At 36.5% G+C, this 20,951-nt stretch overlaps 1 protein-coding gene across 1 annotated transcript; it reads left to right on the top strand.

Moving 5' to 3' along the window:
* The first annotated feature begins 14,468 nt into the window (after positions 1 to 14,468).
* On the top strand, positions 14,469 to 18,717 carry LOC114281729 (alpha-L-fucosidase 1). The gene is made up of 3 exons (XM_028224282.2): positions 14,469 to 15,137; positions 15,715 to 15,954; positions 17,776 to 18,717. Exons 1-3 carry the CDS (start codon positions 14,599 to 14,601, stop codon positions 18,449 to 18,451), a joined length of 1,455 nt encoding a protein of 484 aa, XP_028080083.2. The 5' UTR covers positions 14,469 to 14,598; the 3' UTR covers positions 18,452 to 18,717.
* The last annotated feature ends 2,234 nt before the right edge of the window (positions 18,718 to 20,951 follow it).

The raw sequence follows: 20,951 nt of genomic DNA on the forward strand, positions 1-20,951 counted from the left end.
TGGAAGATAAACCAATCCTAGCCAGCGACAGTGCTGATGACATAAACGTTGGCGTGGCCCTAAGTACTACTCTACTCCTCCCAGGAGATCTTGAGCGAAATGCCAAGATGAGTGAATATGAGAACTACGCCTTAATGCTGCAACACTCTGTCCAAGTAAGTGCCTTTGTGTTGAAATCTGTTTTCTTTCTTAATTTGTAGAATTTTGTAATAATTTGTGCCTTGTGTTCTTTCAGGCCATCCAACATGCCCACTCCCTCTCCATGTAAGCTTTTGAAACAAGGGAGAGATTGGCTGACATGAAGAGGGAGGTTTCTGCTCTTAAAAATGAGAGCAAAACTCTTCAGTTAAAAATGAAAAAACTGGAAGACCAAGCTGAGGCTGCCACCAAAGCCCAAACCCTAGCCGAAGAAAAGGCCGAGTCTGCTGAGGCCATCAAAAAATTTTCCGAGGCCGAGAAGAGAGAGGCCGAGGTCAAAAAGGCCCAGGCTGAGAAAGAGCTTCAGAAGGCTCTGGCCACCAAAGAAGCCGAGATTAAAGAAGCTGATGAAAAGGCTTACTCCCAGGGAATGGCCGACGTCACTGAGGAGTACAAACTGCAAGTCAGGCAGGCATGCAACAGGGGCTTCTCCCTTGGTTGGATAGCCCTTGCCAAAAAACTAAACATTCCTGATGATTCGCCACTGCGCAAAGCCGATGCTATTCCTCTGCCGTTCCCCCTTCCTCCTCCATCAAGTCAACCTGGAGGAGAATCTGAATCTGAGTCTGAGGATGCCGATGAGGAAGAGGATGAGGCTTTGGTCAGAAAACCAAAAGATGCTAATGAGGCTAAGTCCCCTCCTCAGAATGAGCAAGTCCTTGACTTAACTCAAGATGAAGAAGGTGATGAGGTTATCCCTGAAGCTGTTCCTGACACTGTTCCAACCGACATCCCTTCCGAGGTTAAGACTGTCGAACAAACTCTTGAGGAAATTGACGCCGAAATAGCGGCTGAGAAGGAGGCCGAGGTTGTATCTGATCTCCAAATCCAACAATCTGGAGGAGAAGACCCTTAGCTTTATGTTCTTCTTTTGCTTACTTGTATTTTGTTTTTATCTTTTTCTGAACAATGTAAGCTTTTGCGTGGCCGACGTGCCTCCCAATTTTGTAAATGTTAACTCAGCTTTCCTTTTCTTAACGCTTGAATCTTTGTCTTTTCTTTGATTGCTTCTGCGTGGTTTCTATACTTAGAATATTTTGCATGATTTACATACTTCTTTCCTTGCTTGTGCAATCTTCTCGGGGTTACATATCTCGGGTGTAATAATTACAAGCTTTACTTCGATAAGATACTAACCTGCAATCTTTTCATAAGTTTCAACAAGTATTTTTAACAAGTAATTTCAACAAGTACTTTACAAACAGTGATCTCGGTCTAACCTACTTGTAAATTGCTACAAATTTCAACAAGTGTTAACTTATACTGTAAATTTTTCTTAAGTTATGAATGATCTACTTGTAAATTGCTACAAATTTCAACAAGTGTTTAAACAATATACTTAGCTTTTACTTCAACCTGTAAATTGCTGCAAATTTCAACGGATGATCATATGTCGGCTTAACGTCATCTTGTAAATTGCTACAAATTTCAACAAGTGTTAAGCATCTTCTTCGGGTTAACCAACTTGTAAATTTTTATATGTGTTTAACCAATAACCTTGGCTTTACTTCGGCTTGTAAATTGCTACAAATTTCAACAAGTGAAGAGAACCAGTAATCTCGGCTTAACTTCGACTTGTAAATTGCTACAAATTTCAACAAGTGAAGATAAGGAATCAGCTTAATTTCAACTTGTAAATTGCTACAAATTTCAACAAGTGAATTAAGGAATAATCTCGGCTTAACTTCGACTTGTAAATTGCTACAAATTTCAACAAGTGAAGATAAGGAATCAGCTTAATTCCAACTTATAAATTGCTACAAATTTCAAAAGTGAATTAAGGAATAATCTCGGCTTAACTTTGACTTGTAAATTGCTACAAATTTCAACAAGTGAAGATAAGGAATCAGCTTAATTCCAACTTGTAAATTGCTACAAATTTCAACAAGTGAATTAAGGAATAATCTCGGCTTAACTTCGATTTGTAAATTGCTACAAATTTCAACAAGTGAAGATAAGGAATCAGCTTAATTCTAACTTGTAAATTGCTACAAATTTCAACAAGTGAATTAAGTGTCTCTGCCTTCTCTCTGCCCCCAATGTGAACTTGAGTTCTTCTTGGGTTCTCATTATTCATGTCTCCAAAAACACCAATATGTAACTTTATATGCGTTTTAAAGAAAAGGGAAAAGATTTTATTGATGACATCGGCCAAAAATACTGCACATCTAATGATAGAAGAATTTTAAATTACAAGTATTCCAAGGTCTTGGTAGTGCTTTGCCCTCGTTATCTTCAAGCTGATAAGCTCCATTGCCTAATACTGAAGTAATTCTGTAGGGTCCTTCCCAGTTTGGGCCAAGCTTGCCCTCTCTGGGATTTTTCTTGTTTCCGACGACTTTTCTTAGGACCAGGTCGCCGACTTGAAAATCTCTTGGATTGACTTTCTTGTTGTAAGCTCTAGCAAGCTGTTGTTAGTATACTCCGAGCTGAATTGCAGCTTTCTCTCTTCGTTCTTCCAAAAGATCCAGATTTCGGGCTAGGATTATATCATTGGTGTCATTCTCTACTCCCTGGGTTCTGATCCCTGGGATGCCGATCTCCAATGGGATGACTGCTTCTGTGCCATAAGCCATGGCAAAGGGGGATTCCCCTGTTGATCTTCTCAGCGTAGTCCGATATACCCAAAGTACGTTGGGCAATTCGTCTATCCACTTTCCTTTTGCTGCCTGCAGCCTCTTCTTTATTCCATCCAAAATTACTTTGTTGGATGCTTCTGCTTGCCCATTACTTTGGGGAAAATTTGGTGTTGAAAAGTAATTCTTGATCTTGAATTTCGCACAAAAGTTCTTGATGAGTTTGCTGTCAAACTGTGTTCCGTTGTCGGCAACTATTGCTCTTGGAATCCCAAATCTGGTGATAATGTTTCTCCATATAAAGTTCTTGACGTCCACATCTCGGATTTTGGCAAGAGGTTCTGCCTCTATCCACTTTGTAAAGTAATCTGTTGCCACCAGCAAGTATTTTCTCTGCCCAGTTGCCTGGGAAAATTTCCCAACCAGATCCATGCCCCATTGGGCAAACGGCCAAGGGCTGGATACTGGGTTTAGGTCAGCAACTGGCTGATGTATCAAAGGTGCAAACTTTTGGCATTGTTCACACTTCTTTACGTAGGCTTCAGCATCCTTCTGCATGTAGGGCCACCAATACCCCTGGGTAATGGCCCTGTGGGCTAATGATCTGCCCCCAGCATGGCTTCCGCAAATTCCTTCATGAATTTCATACAGGAAATCTTCAACCTACAAAGGGTGTACGCACCTTAAAAGTGGTCCAGTGAAGGACCTTCTGTAGAGGTGTCCATCTTCTGTCAGATAGAATCTTGCTGACTTCAGTCTGACTTTGTGTGCTTCTTTACGATCTTCTGGCAGCTTTCCTTCTTTCAGGAATACAACAATTGCATCCATCTAGCTTGGCCCCATGTCCACACACATTACTTCCTGTCCTGTGCTCCGTGGTTCTATGCTCGGGCCCGACATATAGTCGATCATAATTGTCCTTGTTTTTCCAGTGTGCATTGAACTTGCCAGGTACGCCAACGCGTCGGCGTGGGTGCTGTCATCTCGGCTAACTTGGAGTAGTCGGCATTTTTGAAATAGGGCTGCCAATCTGATGACCTCTTTTGCATATGCAGACATCCTTTCGTCCCTGGCTGCAAATTCACCTGTGGACTGGTTAACAATAAGTTGTGAATCACAAAAAACTATTACCTCATCTGCTTCTGCTGCAGCTGCCAGTTTTAGCCCTGCAATTAATGCTTCGTATTCCGCTTCATTGTTTGAGGCCTTGAACCCCAAACGGATGGACTGTTCTATTATTTCTCCATCTGGAGATATCAACAGCACTCCTGCCCCCGCTCCTTGTCGGTTCGAACTTCCATCGACGAACAGTCTGAATGAATCGCCGATGTAGATGCTGCAGGGTCTGAGTTTTTCCTTTCTTTGTTCTTTTTCCCTAGGCTGGGATTCTTTTTGCTTACTGGGACAATGCTCATCTTGGCTCAACGGAGCCCGATGTTCGATGGTTTCGGGTGTGAATTCTGCCACGAAGTCGGCCAAAACTTGGCCTTTAATTGTTGTTCTTGTCCTGAACTCCAGGTCATACTGGCCCAGGGCTACTGCCCATCTTGCTATCCTTCCTGTTAAGTCTCCTTGTTGCAACAAGGACTTCAGTGGGTGCTCTGTTAGGACCACAATCTTGTGCGCCTGAAAGTAATGGTTCAACTTCTTTGAAGCCATTACTAAGGCTAGCATTAATTTCTCCAGTGGTAGATACCTTGTTTCTGCATCAGCCAAGGTTTTACTAACATAATAAACAGCCTTTTGCTCCCTTTTTTCTTCTCGGATTAGTACTGCACTTACTGCGTGTTCTGAAACTGCCAAGTACAAAAACAGTCCTTCCCTTGGTTCTGGGTTGGAAAGAACCGGGGTTGTGGTCAAGTACTTCTTTAGGTCGGTTAAAGCGGCCTCGCATTCTTCTGTCCACAGAAAGTCTGTGGCTTTTTTCACCAGGTTGAAGAAGGGTCTGCATTTGTCTGAGCTTCTGCTGATAAATCTGTTTAGGGCTACGGCCCTTCCAGTAAGTATCTGAACCTGTTTTGCCGACGTCGGGCTCTGCAGCTCTAGGATGGCCTTGATTTGGTCTGGGCTGGTCTCAATGCCCTTTCTCGTTACCAAGTACCCTAAAAACTTACCTGATCCAACTCCAAACGCGCACTTTGATGCGTTGAGTCGGAGCCGGTATGTTTTGAGTATATCAAAGACTTCTTTTAGGTCGGCAAGATGACCCTTAGATTCCTTGGTCTTCACGACCATGTCATCGATGTAGACTTCTACCGTTTTGCCAATCAGGTGCTTGAACATCTTTGTTACTAACCTTTGGTAAGTTGCTCCTGCGTTTTTCAACCCAAAAGGCATTACCTTGTAACAGTACAAGCCTTTAGGGGTGATGAACGCGGTCTTCTCCTCGTCTGGAGGGTACATGGCAATCTAGTGGTACCCTCTGTATGCATCCAGAAAACTCATTCTTTCATGCCCTGAAGTAGCGTCTACGAGCTGGTCAATCTTGGGCAGAGGAAAGCTGTCTTTGGGGCAGGCTTTGTTGAGGCTGGTAAAGTCTACACAAACCCTCCATTTTCCGTTCTTCTTCTTCACCACTACTGTGTTGGATAGCCAAGTTGGGTAGTGAACTTCTCGGATGGCCCTGGCCTCCAGAAGTCTATCTACTTCTTCTTCTACTGCTTCGACGTGCATCAACGTCGGTCTTCTGGCTCGTTGAGTCATAGGTTTTGCCGACCTGTCGACATTCAGTCTGTGGTAAGTGACATCGGGGTCAATTCCAGGCATCTCGTAAGGTGTCCAGGCGAACACCTCAATGTTGGCTCTCAAAAAATCTTCCAGTTCTCTTTCCTCTTCTTCGGCTAAGCCTTAGCCGAGAAGAAAGAAGCGTTCTTCGTCGCCCTCCTGGACAAGGATTTTCTTTAGTGTCTCTTCACTCTTTTCGGTTGTCTCCTTGCCGACATCTTCTAGGACCTCCGTGTCCTCGTCTTCAATCTCTACCTCTTTGGGCTTTCGAATGCTGCAAGTAGTCTTCATTGCTGCCATAGAGCAAGTTTTTGCCTGCAGTTGATCTCCTCTGACTTCTTCAATCCCATGCTCTGTTGGGAACCGTAGTAGTTGATGCAGTGTAACTGCCCCCATTGCATGCAACCATGGTCTTCCCAAGATGATGTTATATGGTGAGGGTGTGTCAATCACCATAAACTCTATCTTGATCTTTTTAGTACCCGCTTGTACTTCCATGCTTGCTGCGCCTAGTGGCCATGTTGGCGTTCCATTGAAGCCGACCATAGGGTTGCTGGATTGTTCCAGGTCATCAGGGTGAAGGCCCAGCTCCTTGTAACATCTGATGTACATGATGTCACAAGAGCTGCCTTGATCTATCAGGATGCGTTTCACTTGGCATTCCCCAACCTGGAGGGATACTACCAAGGCATCATTATGCGGATATTGGACCAACTCCAGGTCGGCTTCAGTGAAAGTTATCATCGGTCCTTGGCATTCTTCAGGCCGAGGTCGTTTGTATCCGACCTGGTTCACGTGCTGCAGGTGTTTTACTCTTTGGGTTTCTCCCCGAATGTCGCTTTCGTTTACCTTTGAGTGGATTACATTAACCACCCGTGGTCTTCCTGCCTGTGATTGCTGTGCTGGGGGAGGCGGTGTTGCTGGTGCTTGAGGCAATCTTGCCTGTTCTTCTCTTGTCCTGGCTTCATCAACAAGGTCCCTCAGATGGCCTTGCCTTACTAAGTCTTCTAAGTGTGCTTTTAAGGCTCTGCAACCCTGAGTTGGGTGTCCTTCTTCATTATGGTAAGCACAGCGCCTACCAACGTTTCTTCCCATAAATTCCCCTGGTGCTCTTGCCGGTGCCCTGAAATAGGGTTGATTTCGTATTTGGTCCAGGACTTTATGGATAGGGATTCGGAACACCGTCGTCACTGCCTGTTTACTCTTCAAATCTGTTTCTTGTTTGGTCGGCCCGTTGGTACCTCGGCCTCGCTTCGGCGAGCCGTTTCCCTTCTCCTGCTTCATCTCTTTGTTTCCCGATATATCTTCCTCGGCTCTGGCGTACTTCTAGATTCTCGCCATGAGTTCTTCCATGCTTTTTGGCAATGTTTTTGCCAAAGACTTCCGTAGTGGGCAGTCATCTTTCAGGCCGTTCTTGAAAGACACGACCGCCACTTCTTGGTTGCATTCGGGTATTCGATTGAACACCTCGTAGCGTAGGCCCTAAGGCCTTCTTCCTTGGTGATTCTTAAAGCCATCAGGGCGTCGACCCTCAGAGGCTGTAATTTGTTCATTACAAACCTGGCCACAAACATCTCGGCCAAGCCTTCCCATGTCTTTACGCTTCCCTTCGGTAGTTTATGGAACCAATCAGATGTAAATTCCCCAAAGGATGAGGGAAATACTTTGCAGAGCAACGGCTCGTTCCCACTGTATAATGCCATTGAGTTCAGGTATAGTCCAACATGAAAGTTGGGATCTGACTTACCATCATAAATTTGGAACCTTGGCATACTATATCTCTTTGGTGCTTCAAATTTGTCCAGTTCCACCGAGAACGGTGTTCTCCGCTTAACTGGGGATGTCACCTCGACTTCAACATTCTGCTGCCTCCTTTTAAGGTAATCCCTAAAGTCTTCCTTACTCCTACCTAGAGCTCGGCTATCTCTGGACTTCAATCTTTTTGGCACACTACTCTCGGCCTCGTGGTGGGCCCGTTTCGATCTTTCTCCATGGGTTGTGTCAAAGCAGAGTGCCTGCCCTTGAACATGTCGATGTTCTTTATGCCCTGGATCCTTCATTCGATGTGTCCTTCGGGACTCTTCTTGCCTCGACTCCTCTCGTCCGACTTCCCTGGAAGGTCGGTGTGAGTGCCTTCCACTCCTGGTGTGCTGAGGGGCTTTAGGGATTGCTTTCCTTCCTCCCTTCTGGGTGTTAATTGCCGGTATCGGCGTATCTTGCTGCGGGAATAGTGGCTGCATAACATTGTTTTGCATCATGAAGTTGACCACTGACTGTAGGTCTGCCAACTTGTTTGCCAAGTCTTTTACTTCCTCATCTCTCCGTAGGCACCTATCCCTCCATACCTGAAAGTTATCTTCGTTGTAATACTTGCTTTGGTCTGTTCGCTTCGAAGTACCGCCCTCCTGGCCGATGTCTTTCTCTCTGTGGCCCTGGTCATGATTTTCTGTACTGTGATTGTCTCCTTCAACGTCAAGATCAATTGGTCTGCCACTCCTAGCAAGAGTGTCGCCCCAATGTTTTCCCTTTGTCCGTCACTGGCCATCTATTCTTCTAAGATTCCCACAGACGGCGCCAAATTGTGTGGGTGATTTTCCGACCACACTGCCCGCCTAGTAATCAGCTGGAGAGCACTGGCAGAATAGATGACTTCAGTGAACCTGCAACAGAAAGAAAAGGCTCCGGCGGTGGCTCTTCCACCCGGGGGCGCTCCGACGATCAAGTTAATATATCTCTCAAAGATAATCAAGTGCTAAACTCACAATCTTGAGTATAAAACTGCGTACCTTAGACCCACGGGGGTGCCTCTCTTTTATAGTTTACTAAATCCAAGTCCCACTAGAAGTCTGACTTCTATGGACTCCAATTTAATGTTAACTTTGGACTCTTCAAGAGATAAAGATAAACTCCCTAAGAGCTTTATCTTTATCTTAGCAAAGTCTTGTCTTTACTCTAGGACTCTTGTCCCTTATCCGCTTATCTCAGATTCCGATATCTTCGGAGATCACCTCGGCCTTGCCTAGGTAACCTCGGCATAACTACCAGGACACGTAGCACCTCGGCTGACACGTCGGCATCACCATGCCACGTGTTGGTATTCAGAAAATACATCCCCACATTTACCATTATAAAAATGGTTGTTCACTCTACCAATAGCAGTAGTACTATCACAATGAATTAACACAGGAGGAATTGGTTTTTCCCAAAAAGGAATTTCATGTAATAAATCTCTCAACCAATTCACTTCCTCACATGTTGAAACTAACGCTATAAGCTCAACTTCCATTGTAGAATTAGCAATTATAATCTATTTTTTTGACTTCCAACATATAGTACCACCACCCAAGGTAAAAATAAAACCCAAGGTATAGAGAAAATCACCTGACAAAGTGTTCCAATCAGTATCACTATATCCCTCAAGTACCACAGGATACTTGTTATAAAACAAACCATAATTTTTGATACCAGATAAATATCTCATAATTCGTCCCATGGTTACCCAATGATCTTGACTTGGTTTGCTAGTAAACCTGCTAAGTATTCCAATAGCATATGTAATGTCAGTAGCATATCTCAAACTACCAATCATGCTAGCATATTCCTTTTGATTAATCACTTCTTTTTCATTTGTTACAATAGATAATTGTATGCTTGCATCAAAAGGAGTAGCAACATGTTTACAGTCTAGAAAGTTATATTTCTTTAAAACTTTCTTAACATAATGCGACTGATCAAGAAAAATGACATCCTTAGTCTTGGTAATTTTAATTCCCAAAATAAAATTGGCTTCACCAAGATCTTTCATATCAAATTGGCTATTAAGCATATTTTTAGTCTCATTTATGATATGCAAATTAGAGTCAAAGATAAGTAGATCATCTATATATAGGCTAATAATCACATGTGCATTTTCACAAGTTTTGTAATATATGCACTTATCACATTCATTCGTCTTATAGCCATTTTTAAGCATGCAAGAATCAAATTTCTCATGCCACTGTTTAGAAGCTTGTTTTAAATCATAAAGGAATTTAGTTAGCTTACATACCTTGCTTTCTTGGCCAGGCTCCACAAAGCCTTTGGGGTTGGTCCTTGTAAATTTCCTCATCTAGATCTCCATTTAAAAATGTTGTTTCTACATCCATTTGATGAATTTTTAAATCATGAATTACAGCCACTGCAATCAACAGTCTAATGGATGTAACTCTAGTAACCAGAGAAAAAGTATCAAAGACATCAAGATCAACTTGTTGCTTAAGACCTTTAGCGACAAGCCTCGTTTTATATTTATCTATAGTTTCATCCGGTTTAAGTTTTTTACGAAGGACCCATTTACACCCAATAGTTTTACAACCTGGAAGTAAATCCACTAGCTTCCATGTTTTGTTTGAAAGTAGTGAATCTATGTCATCATTTACAACCTCACTCCAGAAAATAGCATCAGGTGATAACAAAGCTTCTTGCATCGTAAGAGGAATTTCTTCTACATTGTACAGATAATAGTTAGGGCCAAAATCTTTTTCAACTCTAGCTCGTTCATTTCTCCTTGGTTGGATTTGAGAATTTTTTTGTTCTTGAAAAACTTGAGAAGGAGTAGAAGAGCTAGGCATGGATAAGATAATTTCAGAAATTATTTGACCCCCACTATTTCTAGATTTGAAAAGAAATTTATTTTCATGAAAAATAGCATCACCTGATTCAAAAATAATATTATTTTCCATATCACAAAATCTATAAGCTGTACTATGCAATGCATACCCAAGAAAAGCACAGGTGGTAGCTCGTTCACCCAATTTAGGTCATTTAAGATCTACAAGTCTCACAAAAGCTAAACAACCCCAAACTCTCAAATAATCTAGATTTGGTTTGTGCCCCCGCCATAACTCATAAGGTACAATTTTAGTCTTTTTGTATGGCACTCTATTTATCACATGACAAGCTAGCCTCGCCCTAAAGATTTGATGGAGCACCTAAATCAATAAGTATAGCATTCGTTAAGTCAATTAACGTTCTATTTTTTCTTTCAGCTACGCCATTAGATAAAGGTGAATATAGTGGAGTAGCCTCATGAATAATTCACAATGACTGAACAAAAGAGTTGAATCCTAGAGATTCATACTCCCGGCCTCTATTACTTCTAATTCTTTTAATTTTTTTACCGTATTGATTTTATACTTCAAGAAGGAATTCTTTAAATTTCTCAAAAGTATAACTTTTATTTTTTTAATAAATATACGTTTGTGTATTTTGAAAAATCATCAATAAAAGTAATAAAATATCGATTACTGCCTCGAGTTAAAATTCCTTCAAATTCACACAAATCAGTATGAAATAATTTTAGCAATTCGGTATTTTTTTCAACACTTTTATGAGGCCTCTTGGTAATTTTTGCTTTACTGCAAACTTCACATTTCTCAAATTTTTTTGTCACTTTAGGAATTAATCCTAAACTACTCATGATTCCCACATATTTACTATTAATATAACACAAGCAAGCATACCAAAAACTAATAGAAGACAAAATGTAAGTGGTGTCACAGTAATAATTATAAAATTAATCAGCAAGGCAATTTAAGAGATAAAAGCGACATTTATACTCATCTGTATTGTAGGAAGCCACTTTTTCTTCATGTGCCTCGTAGTCTTCATCATTCATCTCCTCGGTTGAGATTTTGTTTGGGTTCTTCTCGGTAAGAACATATGCAACTTTCAAAAGGCTGAGGTAAAAAAGAACTTTTCCTTTCTACCTCTTAAAATGAATTCTCTTGAACTTAAAAGGCTTGTTGAGATCTCCAATTCCATCATTGATTTTTTTTGGCACTTGTTCCATGTTTGATCTCCTTAAAATTGTTAGTGAAAATACCAAAAAAAATTATATTTTATTGATAAGTGATGCAAAGAAAATGAGATACAAATAGATTAGGCTGAGGCACGGATATCTCGTTTTCTTTAAAGAGATCAAGCTCGCTGCGATAGGAAGAACCCAAATACCGATGCAGCAATCACAAAACTATGACTTGTCCCCTCCAGGATACAACAGTCCGATCACTTGTCATATGGTTCAGGCCAACTTTGCACAAGATGGTGAACCCAAAGCTCCACCAAGAAAAACACCCTTCTTTGCTAGCAATCTTTCTTGTATAGAAAATAGTTGGTGTGTGTTGGTATAGAAAAGAGTAGATGAGAGGGACTATTTATAGGTTACTAGGACTGTACAAGTTACACCAAAAATAAAGATGATCATTAAACTGGAGAAAATGGAGCAACTCCAAAAACTAACTCACCACCAAGTTCATGAATTCTAATTACTCTCCATTCATGAACAAGATAAAATGTTACCAAAGTAATGAAACTCTATTCATGAACAAGATAAAAGGTTACTAAAGTAATGAAACTCCATTGATGAACAGAATATATCAATCAATAAATAAAAGATATTAAAATGGACCAACAGAATACTTTTAAAAGAAAAATCTTTACATTTTAGATTTTTAAATACATTTATAATAATGTGATAAGAAAGTACAACTTTTATATGGCAAATAAAAAATTAACACTTATTATTTTACATTATTAAAAATAAAATTACAAAAGAATAATTAAAGTCTCAAACATTTTCCATTTTAAAATCTTTGGAAAGGGAAAGCCAAACCTGTCCACTTTATTGTTGTTCATTCTTACAGCTGAGCTGATTGTGATGAGAGTGAAAGGAAAGGTAAAACCAAACCAAACCCGTGAATGATTGTAATTCACAAGACCGTGACAATAATTACAACTACACTTCACATAAATCTACAAAAAGGAATCAAACAAAATTCCAACACAGATTTCTCAGCACCCCTTTTCCTCTGTTTGGCTCAACTCCATCCAAAGAATCTTCCACCACTTTTTTTAATTCTATCCTTCATTCCACCTGTCTTCTAAATTAGTCCCCCACATTTCTCTCTCATCCAATCCCTGCTAAATTAATACTTGTGTTTTCATTTTGTATTTTAGTAGTTGCTTAAAGTTGACGATAATAAAATGAGATTTTATCATGTTTAGATTTTTAGAAAAATTGAGAATTTCAAAGATAAGAATTTTTGAAAATATTCTTAATGAGACTCAGAAGACAGGCTAAGTGATATAATAATTAAGTTGTCTATTGTTTGTTTTTTAAAACAAAGAATACAAAATTTAAAAGCTCCCATCATTTTTATTTCAGAAACTGCCCTTAAGTGGTAACAGAAAAAAGTTATTAAAAATTCATGAAAATTTTTATTGTTTTAATTAGTAATATCTGTAAAATTTATTACTTATTTATAATTATTTTTTAAAACCTAACTTAATTGTAATTTTATCTTTTTATTTTGGGTTTGGCTTCCCTTTAGTCCTGATCTTGGATTGGAGAGTGTTGTTCAAGCTCACCATAGGTTTCATTTCGATAATTTAAACCGTTCGTTTTGTAGTCTTAAGTGTATATCATGTACACACAAAAATTAAGTCGATTTAATAATCGTTACCTATTCAATTTATTACATTTATTTATATATATATATATATATAAGATGATTTTTTTTTTAAAAATAGACCGTCTATTTTATATTATTATTATTATTATTTGTGAGAAACATGATAAATTGAACGTGCCATGACTATCGGACTAATCTAATTTTGTGTGTGAATAATATGTACAAAATTTTTTATAAAATAAACAGTTAAGATTATCGAAACGGAACCGCATGATAAGCGCTATGACCCTACAAACTAGACAACACACTCCAGTAGACTAGAAGGAACCCAGCCCTTTTATTTTTGTGTAAAAATATTTTTTTGAAAGTTTAAAAATAATCTTTTCATATTTCTAATAAGGGCATTTTTTTATTTTTATTTTTTCCCAAGAAAAGGTAATAAGGAAGGAAAACTACAATACAACGGGACAGAAAAAGATTACCAAAGCATGAAGTGATTTTTTTGATAGGATGCAAGTGAAATGTTGCCCCGCTATGTTTGTAAAAAAAATAAAAAAATAAAAAAAATTTGTCTCATTGAGATGTAATTCCCCCAATAAAAAATAAAAAAATTTGTCTCATTGAGATGTAATTCCCCCAATAAAAAATAAAGAAAAGCTACATTTGCAAAACGGCAGTGATTGAGGGCCCGAAATGGGGTGGCCCGAATGCCCCGAAATTCCATTTCAGGTAAAAAAAAAAAAAAAAAAGGAAAAAAGAAAGAAAAAAAGAAAACAGTTTCCAAAAATGGAAATTAGGGATATTAGGGGCAACTTTTTTAGGGCCACCAATCATTTTCCTTTGCAAAATAAGACTTGAATTCTACCGTATATAAAATGAATCCCGACTATATTTTAATATTTTTAAATAAAAGTTCTAAGAATGTAATGTTACTGATCTTTATGCCTTTCATTAAATCACTATTTATTACCGTTGTATTTTCACCATCGAATGTCCTCTGGATGTCCTCCCGGATGACCACCTCAAAGCAAAATTTTGTAAAAATTTTACACTGGGCGGTTAACCCCCCGGATGACCTCTCAATTGGTGAAAAATTTACATTGGTCGATCGACCACCCGGTCAACCAGTGATTTGATGAAAAGTCAAATCCCTTCGTTGGAACAGGCGATATCAAAGAGAGTTTTTACTCAAATTTAGTAAAAAAAGTGATGTACCGTTGGAGATGCCCTTAATATGAACCCATCTCCTCTATTTTAGCCTTTGTTTAGCGTACGAGATTTTTAGACTTTTTGACTAAAATAGTCACAAAAAGATAAAATAAACTTTTTAATTTAATAAAATAAAATGTCACATCTAAATCATAATTATTTTATTTTTCTTCTCATTAAAATTAAAAAAGTAAAAAAATTTATTCTAAATAAACTTTTTAACCATAAATTAAAATAATTAAAAAATTAAAAAACCATCTCAAATCCCAAACGAAATCTTATTAGCCTACCAAAGAGAGAGGAGAGACAGAAAGGACCATTATGGCTAAGCTAGTCTTTGTCTTGTTGTAAACCCATGTCCACCTTTCCTTTATAAGCTGAGCAAGAAAGAGGAAAGCTAGAAAGAGGAGAGAGAGAGAGAGAGAAAAAGAGAGACCATTATGATGAAGCTTCCTCATTCTTTGTTGTGTGTGACAGTACTATTATCATCACTATTCCAATTCACATTTTCATGGCTAACAACACCACCATTGCCAATCCTTCCTCTCCCATCCTATTCCCAACTCAAATGGCAACAAAGAGAGATCATCATGTTCCTCCACTTCGGAGTCAATACCTTCACCAACTCCGAATGGGGAACCGGGCAAGAAAACCCGGACATTTTCAACCCGACCGGGCTCAACGCCGATCAATGGGTCGACACCGCGCTCCAAGCCGGAATCTCTCTCATGATTCTCACTGCAAAACACCATGATGGTTTTTGCTTGTGGCCTTCCAAGTACACTGACCATTCTGTCATTGGAAGTCCGTGGAAAGACGGTCATGGCGACGTTGTTCAAGCTCTAGTGGACGCTGCAAAATCTCGCGGCGTCGATATCGGCTTGTATCTGTCACCGTGGGATCGGCATGACCGGAGGTATGGCAATAATGTGGAGTACAATGAGTACTATTTGGCCCAATTACAAGAGCTACTCAACAAGTAAGTACATGATTTCAAATTAAGCTTTTGGAATAAATTATTTTAATTTTTTATGAAAAAAATACATAAAAAAATAAATAAAGTGGTATGTTAATTTATTTTTATATCATATGAATTACTAATCACATGTCTGTATGTCTCATAAATTTTTTAAAATCATCAACAGTATAAGAAAATTTTACAATCGATTGTATTGAGATTCGGGAATCAGTCATATTGGCTCATGATCATGAATTAGATAAAAACCGATATAAATGGAAAACTACCCAATACCTACCGAAAACTGACCAGCACACGTCATTTCATTCGAACAGTCCACTGGGTTGTGTCAGTGTTAGAATGACAAAAATCCAACTGTAAAACAGAATTAGGAATTGTTTGGAAAGCATTAAATTTTTATGAAAAAATATAAAATGTGTTGAGTAATATGATTTAAATAAGATAATTATGATTCAAATAAAATAATGTGCTAAAATAATGCATACCAAACAATTTAAATAACTATAATAAGGATTTGGAATTAATGATCTTGTTATGAGATTTTTTTTTTTTTTTTTTTTTTTTTTTTGGTTAATAGTTATGGAAGTGTTAGAGAGATATGGTTCGACGGAGCAAAGGGAGCGAATGCGACAAACATGACCTATTATTTTAGTGATTGGTTCGGAATGGTGAAGGAATTGCAGAGCACAATCAACATTTTTTCCGATGCCGGACCGGACGTGAGATGGGTCGGAGATGAAAACGGGTTTGCCGGGAAGACATGCTGGTCCACTATTAACCGTACCTCACTCTCAATCGGAAATGCAAGCATTGTTAAGTAAGTAAAAATAAATTTTGAAAATTTCAAAAGCACTTTTTTATTTTTTTTATTTTATGCTTCACAATAATTTTTTTTAATTTTTTAAGTAATTTATTATTTTATAAAAATTTCCAAAAAACTGTTCACCTCTGTATATTTTAATTTTTAATGATCATCCTCAGCAACTTCATGCTTCTCAACTGCCAAAACTCAAAAGCAATTTTTTGGTGGGTGTAACAAAAAAAAAAAAAAAAGAAGATTGGATAAATTATAAACACACCTTCTGAGATTTATTTAAATTACAAATTACTTCTTATAGTTTTAAAAATTACATTATACCTCTTAAAATTTCTAATTTCATAACAAGTAGGTCATTTTATTAACAAATTATCAAGTTAATTAGGTAGCGTTTGGTAATGTTTACGTTTTTTGTTTATGTTTACAAAAATTTTATAAATTGATTTTTGTTTATTTTTAGAAAAACATAAACTACAAACACGTTTGATTTAAACAAAATGTTTGAAAAATTTTAAAAACATAAATTAAAAAATATATTTGTTCAGAGCTAAAATATTTATATTTATTTATTTTATTATTTATGAGAATGGGATCATACATATTATAATTGAAAAAAAATATTTAAAAAAACTAATTGAGAAAAAAAATTAATTGACAAAAAATTTATTTGAAAAAAAAAATTAACTGAAAAAAAAAACTAATTGAAAAAAACAATTGTTAGTCAAATTTTTAAATTTTTGTTTAAAAACTAACGTAAAATTCTTAATTTTTTTGAGTTTACGTTTTTTCTTCAAATTTACAAACTGAGATAACCATTTATAAATCAAAAAAAATTATCAAACAAGTTTCTATGATAGTTTTCTAAATTTTTATGAATAAAAACTGAAAATTGAAAATGAAAGAGCTACCTAACATGTTAAAATTTTATTTCAATTAATAATTCAGATAATTTTATTATTGTATAGGTGAGCAGTTAGAAATTTTATTTTTTCAATTAATTTTGTTAAATAAAAAATCTGACAGAGAGGTATTTGTAATTTTTCAACCTATATGAAGCAATTCGTATTTTAAGCAAATCTCAGAATATGTATTTATAATTTATCCAAAAATATTTGGCTAAAAGGTGCACTATTTTTTCAAGTTTAAAAATAGGTCTTAGGATATTGAATGCTGGGGAATTATAAATTAGTGGTTGTGAGAAAAATATATACGAAAAAAAGTTATGAATATTATAAATATTAATATTTAACAGTCAAATTTTTTTTTATTAATGTGTAATAATTTTTAAAAACTCTTCCTAAATGATAATTTTTCCTTAAAAAATAAAGGATTGCGATTAGTGGGTCCCAGGCAACATAAGGCCCACTAACTTGTCAGCATTTTTTTTTTCAATTCATTTAGCATAAGAGCATCTCCAATGCACTAGGCATATAATACTTGTTAGTTAAAATGCCTAGTGTGATTCACTTTTTTCAATTCCAATGTACTAGGCATATGATTAGGCATTTTGCCTCAACTCATATTCACTAGCTACATGTAGCTAGCCTTCAATGCTAGGCAAAATGTATTCAATCATTAGGATCATTTCCCTCCATCTTTGTTGTTGACGTGGCATTCTATAAAATTAATAGTATTTGGATAAATAGCTAAAATAAAGAGCATGGTTGGAGTAAAAACATAAAACAGTCGATAGGCAAAATAAAATATATACTTTATAGTAATATTTAAATAGGTAAAATGCCTACTACCATTGGAGATGCTCTAACGTATGCATCAAGTTGGTACATTACCTAAAATATATTTGTTAATAATAATGTGCAGTTATCTCAATACTGGTGATCCGAAAGGAACCGATTGGCTACCGGCAGAGTGCGATGTTTCGATCCGAACTGGGTGGTTCTGGCATAAATCACAAGAACCAAAGAAACTGAGCCAATTGCTAGAGATCTATTACAACTCGGTCGGACGAAACTGCTTGCTACTACTCAATGTGCCGCCTAATACGACCGGTCTATTATCTGAGAACGATGTGCAACGATTGAAAGAGTTTAGAAGTGCAATTGACACCATTTTTTCAACAAATTTGGCTGAGAAATGTTCTACAAAAGCAAGTAGCCAAAGAGGAGGTAAGGACGGTGGTTTTGGGCCCGAAAATGTTCTAGATAGTGACCATTTATGGACCTATTGGGCTCCCAGTGATCAAGAAAAAGATTATTGGATTGAATTTAGGGCAACAGATGAAAAGTTGAGATTCAATGTGGTCAGAATTCAAGAGGCAATCGGACTGGGTCAACGAATCAAACAACACGAAATTTACATCGATGGGAATTTGATTGCGAGGGGGACCGTTGTAGGTTATAAGAAACTTCACAGACTTGAAAAGGGAGTAGTATACGCCTCCAGTGTGACAATTAAAATCACCAAATCACGAGGGGTGCCTTTAATTTCTTCCACTGGCCTCCACTTTGATCCCTTTTGGCATCCCAAAGAGCAGTAACTTCAAAATATTGGTCCATTAAGTGCCTCACTTTTGCATTTAGCTTTTTGGACATGCCCATTGTTTGTGCTCTATTGTCTTATTTATGTGCTAAAGTCCTAAAGTTGTGCCACAAGAAAGCACTAAAGCTTTAAAGTTAATAAAATTCAAGTCTTCATCTAAGCAAGGCATAAAGAGGTGTAAGGGGTTGGATACTTGTAGTTGAAAGTTTCTATTTCATTTTTTGATGAATAATGCAATAGAAATTTTTTACTTTTTCTTGGAAATTTTATAAAAATGAGTATTTATGTTAATTTGGTAAACTTACACTGTCAAGTTCAAATCAAAAAATAAAAAAAAAACTAATTTTTATACAAATGTTAACGAGTGTTCATAAGATCTCTTTTAGTATTATTGGGAATGGCGTGAAAAGTGTTTTTGAAATAGGTAGAGATGTTAAAAAAGAATTTGAAATATATGAAAAGTGTTTGTGTTGTTCTCTTTTCTTTTTTCTGTTTTTTATTTTATTATTATGATCTTGTTAATAAGTGCTCTTGAAGTTAAAAAAATATTAAGAAAAATATAAAATATTTTTCATTAATTTCAAAATATTTTTACTCTTTTCCAATTATTTTCAAAGCACATTTCAATTTAATCTCAATATTAAATAATGTCCTAATAACGCTAGATAGCATTTTTTGTTAAGTGGTTACTACTTTTGACATATCCAAATTAAATACAGTTTATTTAATACAACATTTATATATCGGTGGTGTTACATATCAAAAATATTAAAGGTCTCAAAAATTTTACTAAAAATTTTAGCAAATGTCTCACATGGCTGTGGGACCCACATGCGACCCACATTGTGTGGGTTCCACACCCATGTGAGATATTTGATAAAATTTTTGATAGAATATTTGGGGTTTCTAACATTACTCGTTGCGTATATCAATTGATAAACGACTTAATATACCAGTATATGTTATGATATTATTACTGACCACACCCATTATATAAATTACAAATATCCAAAGCTTCTAAAATTATACCATATTATCTGTTAGTACACTAACTAAAATACTAATTGGTACATATAATATTATTCTTTATATATAGAAAACCCCATTAATACAGCCTCATTAAATTGCAAGCATTTATTCTTAGTTAATTATTTTTGGAGAAATTATTCATAGCATTTTGTATGTTCATAGCTTTTTTTTTCCCCGAGATTTGACCAAACTTCAAAGTAAAATTAAATATTTTACCTAGATTGGCTGAATCTTTTGGATCATTAATTCAAATTAAATCAATATTTTCCTTACAAATTAATTCAAATTAGGCACTATGGTCAATGAAAATATGACAAGGAGGTTATTACCTTGCTATAAATAGGATTAATTACACCATGACCCTTAACTATTAATTGGCACATATAATATTATTTTTTATATATAGAAAACCCCATTAATACAGCCTCATTAAATTGCAAGCATTTATTCTTAGTTAATTATTTTTGGAGAAATTATTCATAGCATTTTGTATGTTCATAGCTTTTTTTTTTCTTCTTTTTTTTCTTTTTTTTCCCGAGATTTGACCAAATTTCAAAGTAAAATTAAATATTTTACCTAGATTGGCTGAATCTTTTGGATCATTAATTCAAATTAAATCAATATTTTCCTTACAAATTAATTCAAATTAGGCACTATGGTCAATGAAAATATGACAAGGAAGTTATTACCTTGCTATAAATAGGGTTAATTACACCATGACCCTTAACAATTTGCAAATATTAATTTACTTTCCTCATCCATGAACTTATATATATTGATTTATTTATCTATAAAAATAGAGAAAAATTAGGGATCATGAAAATTTTTTCATGAAAATGATCATGAAAAATTTATGATCTTTGGATTACCTTAATTAGTGTGTGGTGCTTTATTCTAAGTGTAATCCAAATGTCACAAAACTTCATAATTATTTTCATGAAATGTTTTTCATGATACCTATCATCGCTGATGAAAATATATCATTTTGTCTCTTCCAAACTATCTTAAAAAGGAGGGTAAATGTACAATTTTTATAATTATGAGGATTAGTATGCACAGGTGTTGGCTACATATTTTGTAAAAGCCAGTTACAGTTCAACACGTGGCAGAGTAAGGGTAATAAAGGAAGGTTATTCAAGCCTTTAATCCTGATCGTACACGTGGCAATAAATATTGGTCCTCACATGATCTGAGTAACACTAGATCAATAACGGGATGCAATATGACATATCTTCAACGGTTACTCATATTCAAATTCAAGTACAAGAGGGAAGCTCAACTGCCAGTAATGGCGTAATGGAGCTACTTGTAAGGAAGCATGATCAGCGATCATCGAGGAGCAGTTCGACGGTTCGAAGTGCAGTTCGAAGGTCATCACTGACGAGTATAAATAGCAGGGCAGCCCCCAAAAAAAAAGGACGGACTCAGATCATACAAATCAGTCATTTACTTCATATATTTTCTTTTCC

Source organism: Camellia sinensis, chromosome 8, assembly GCF_055761805.1.
Source record: "Camellia sinensis isolate YWXY chromosome 8, ASM5576180v1, whole genome shotgun sequence".
NCBI lineage: Eukaryota > Viridiplantae > Streptophyta > Magnoliopsida > Ericales > Theaceae > Camellia > Camellia sinensis.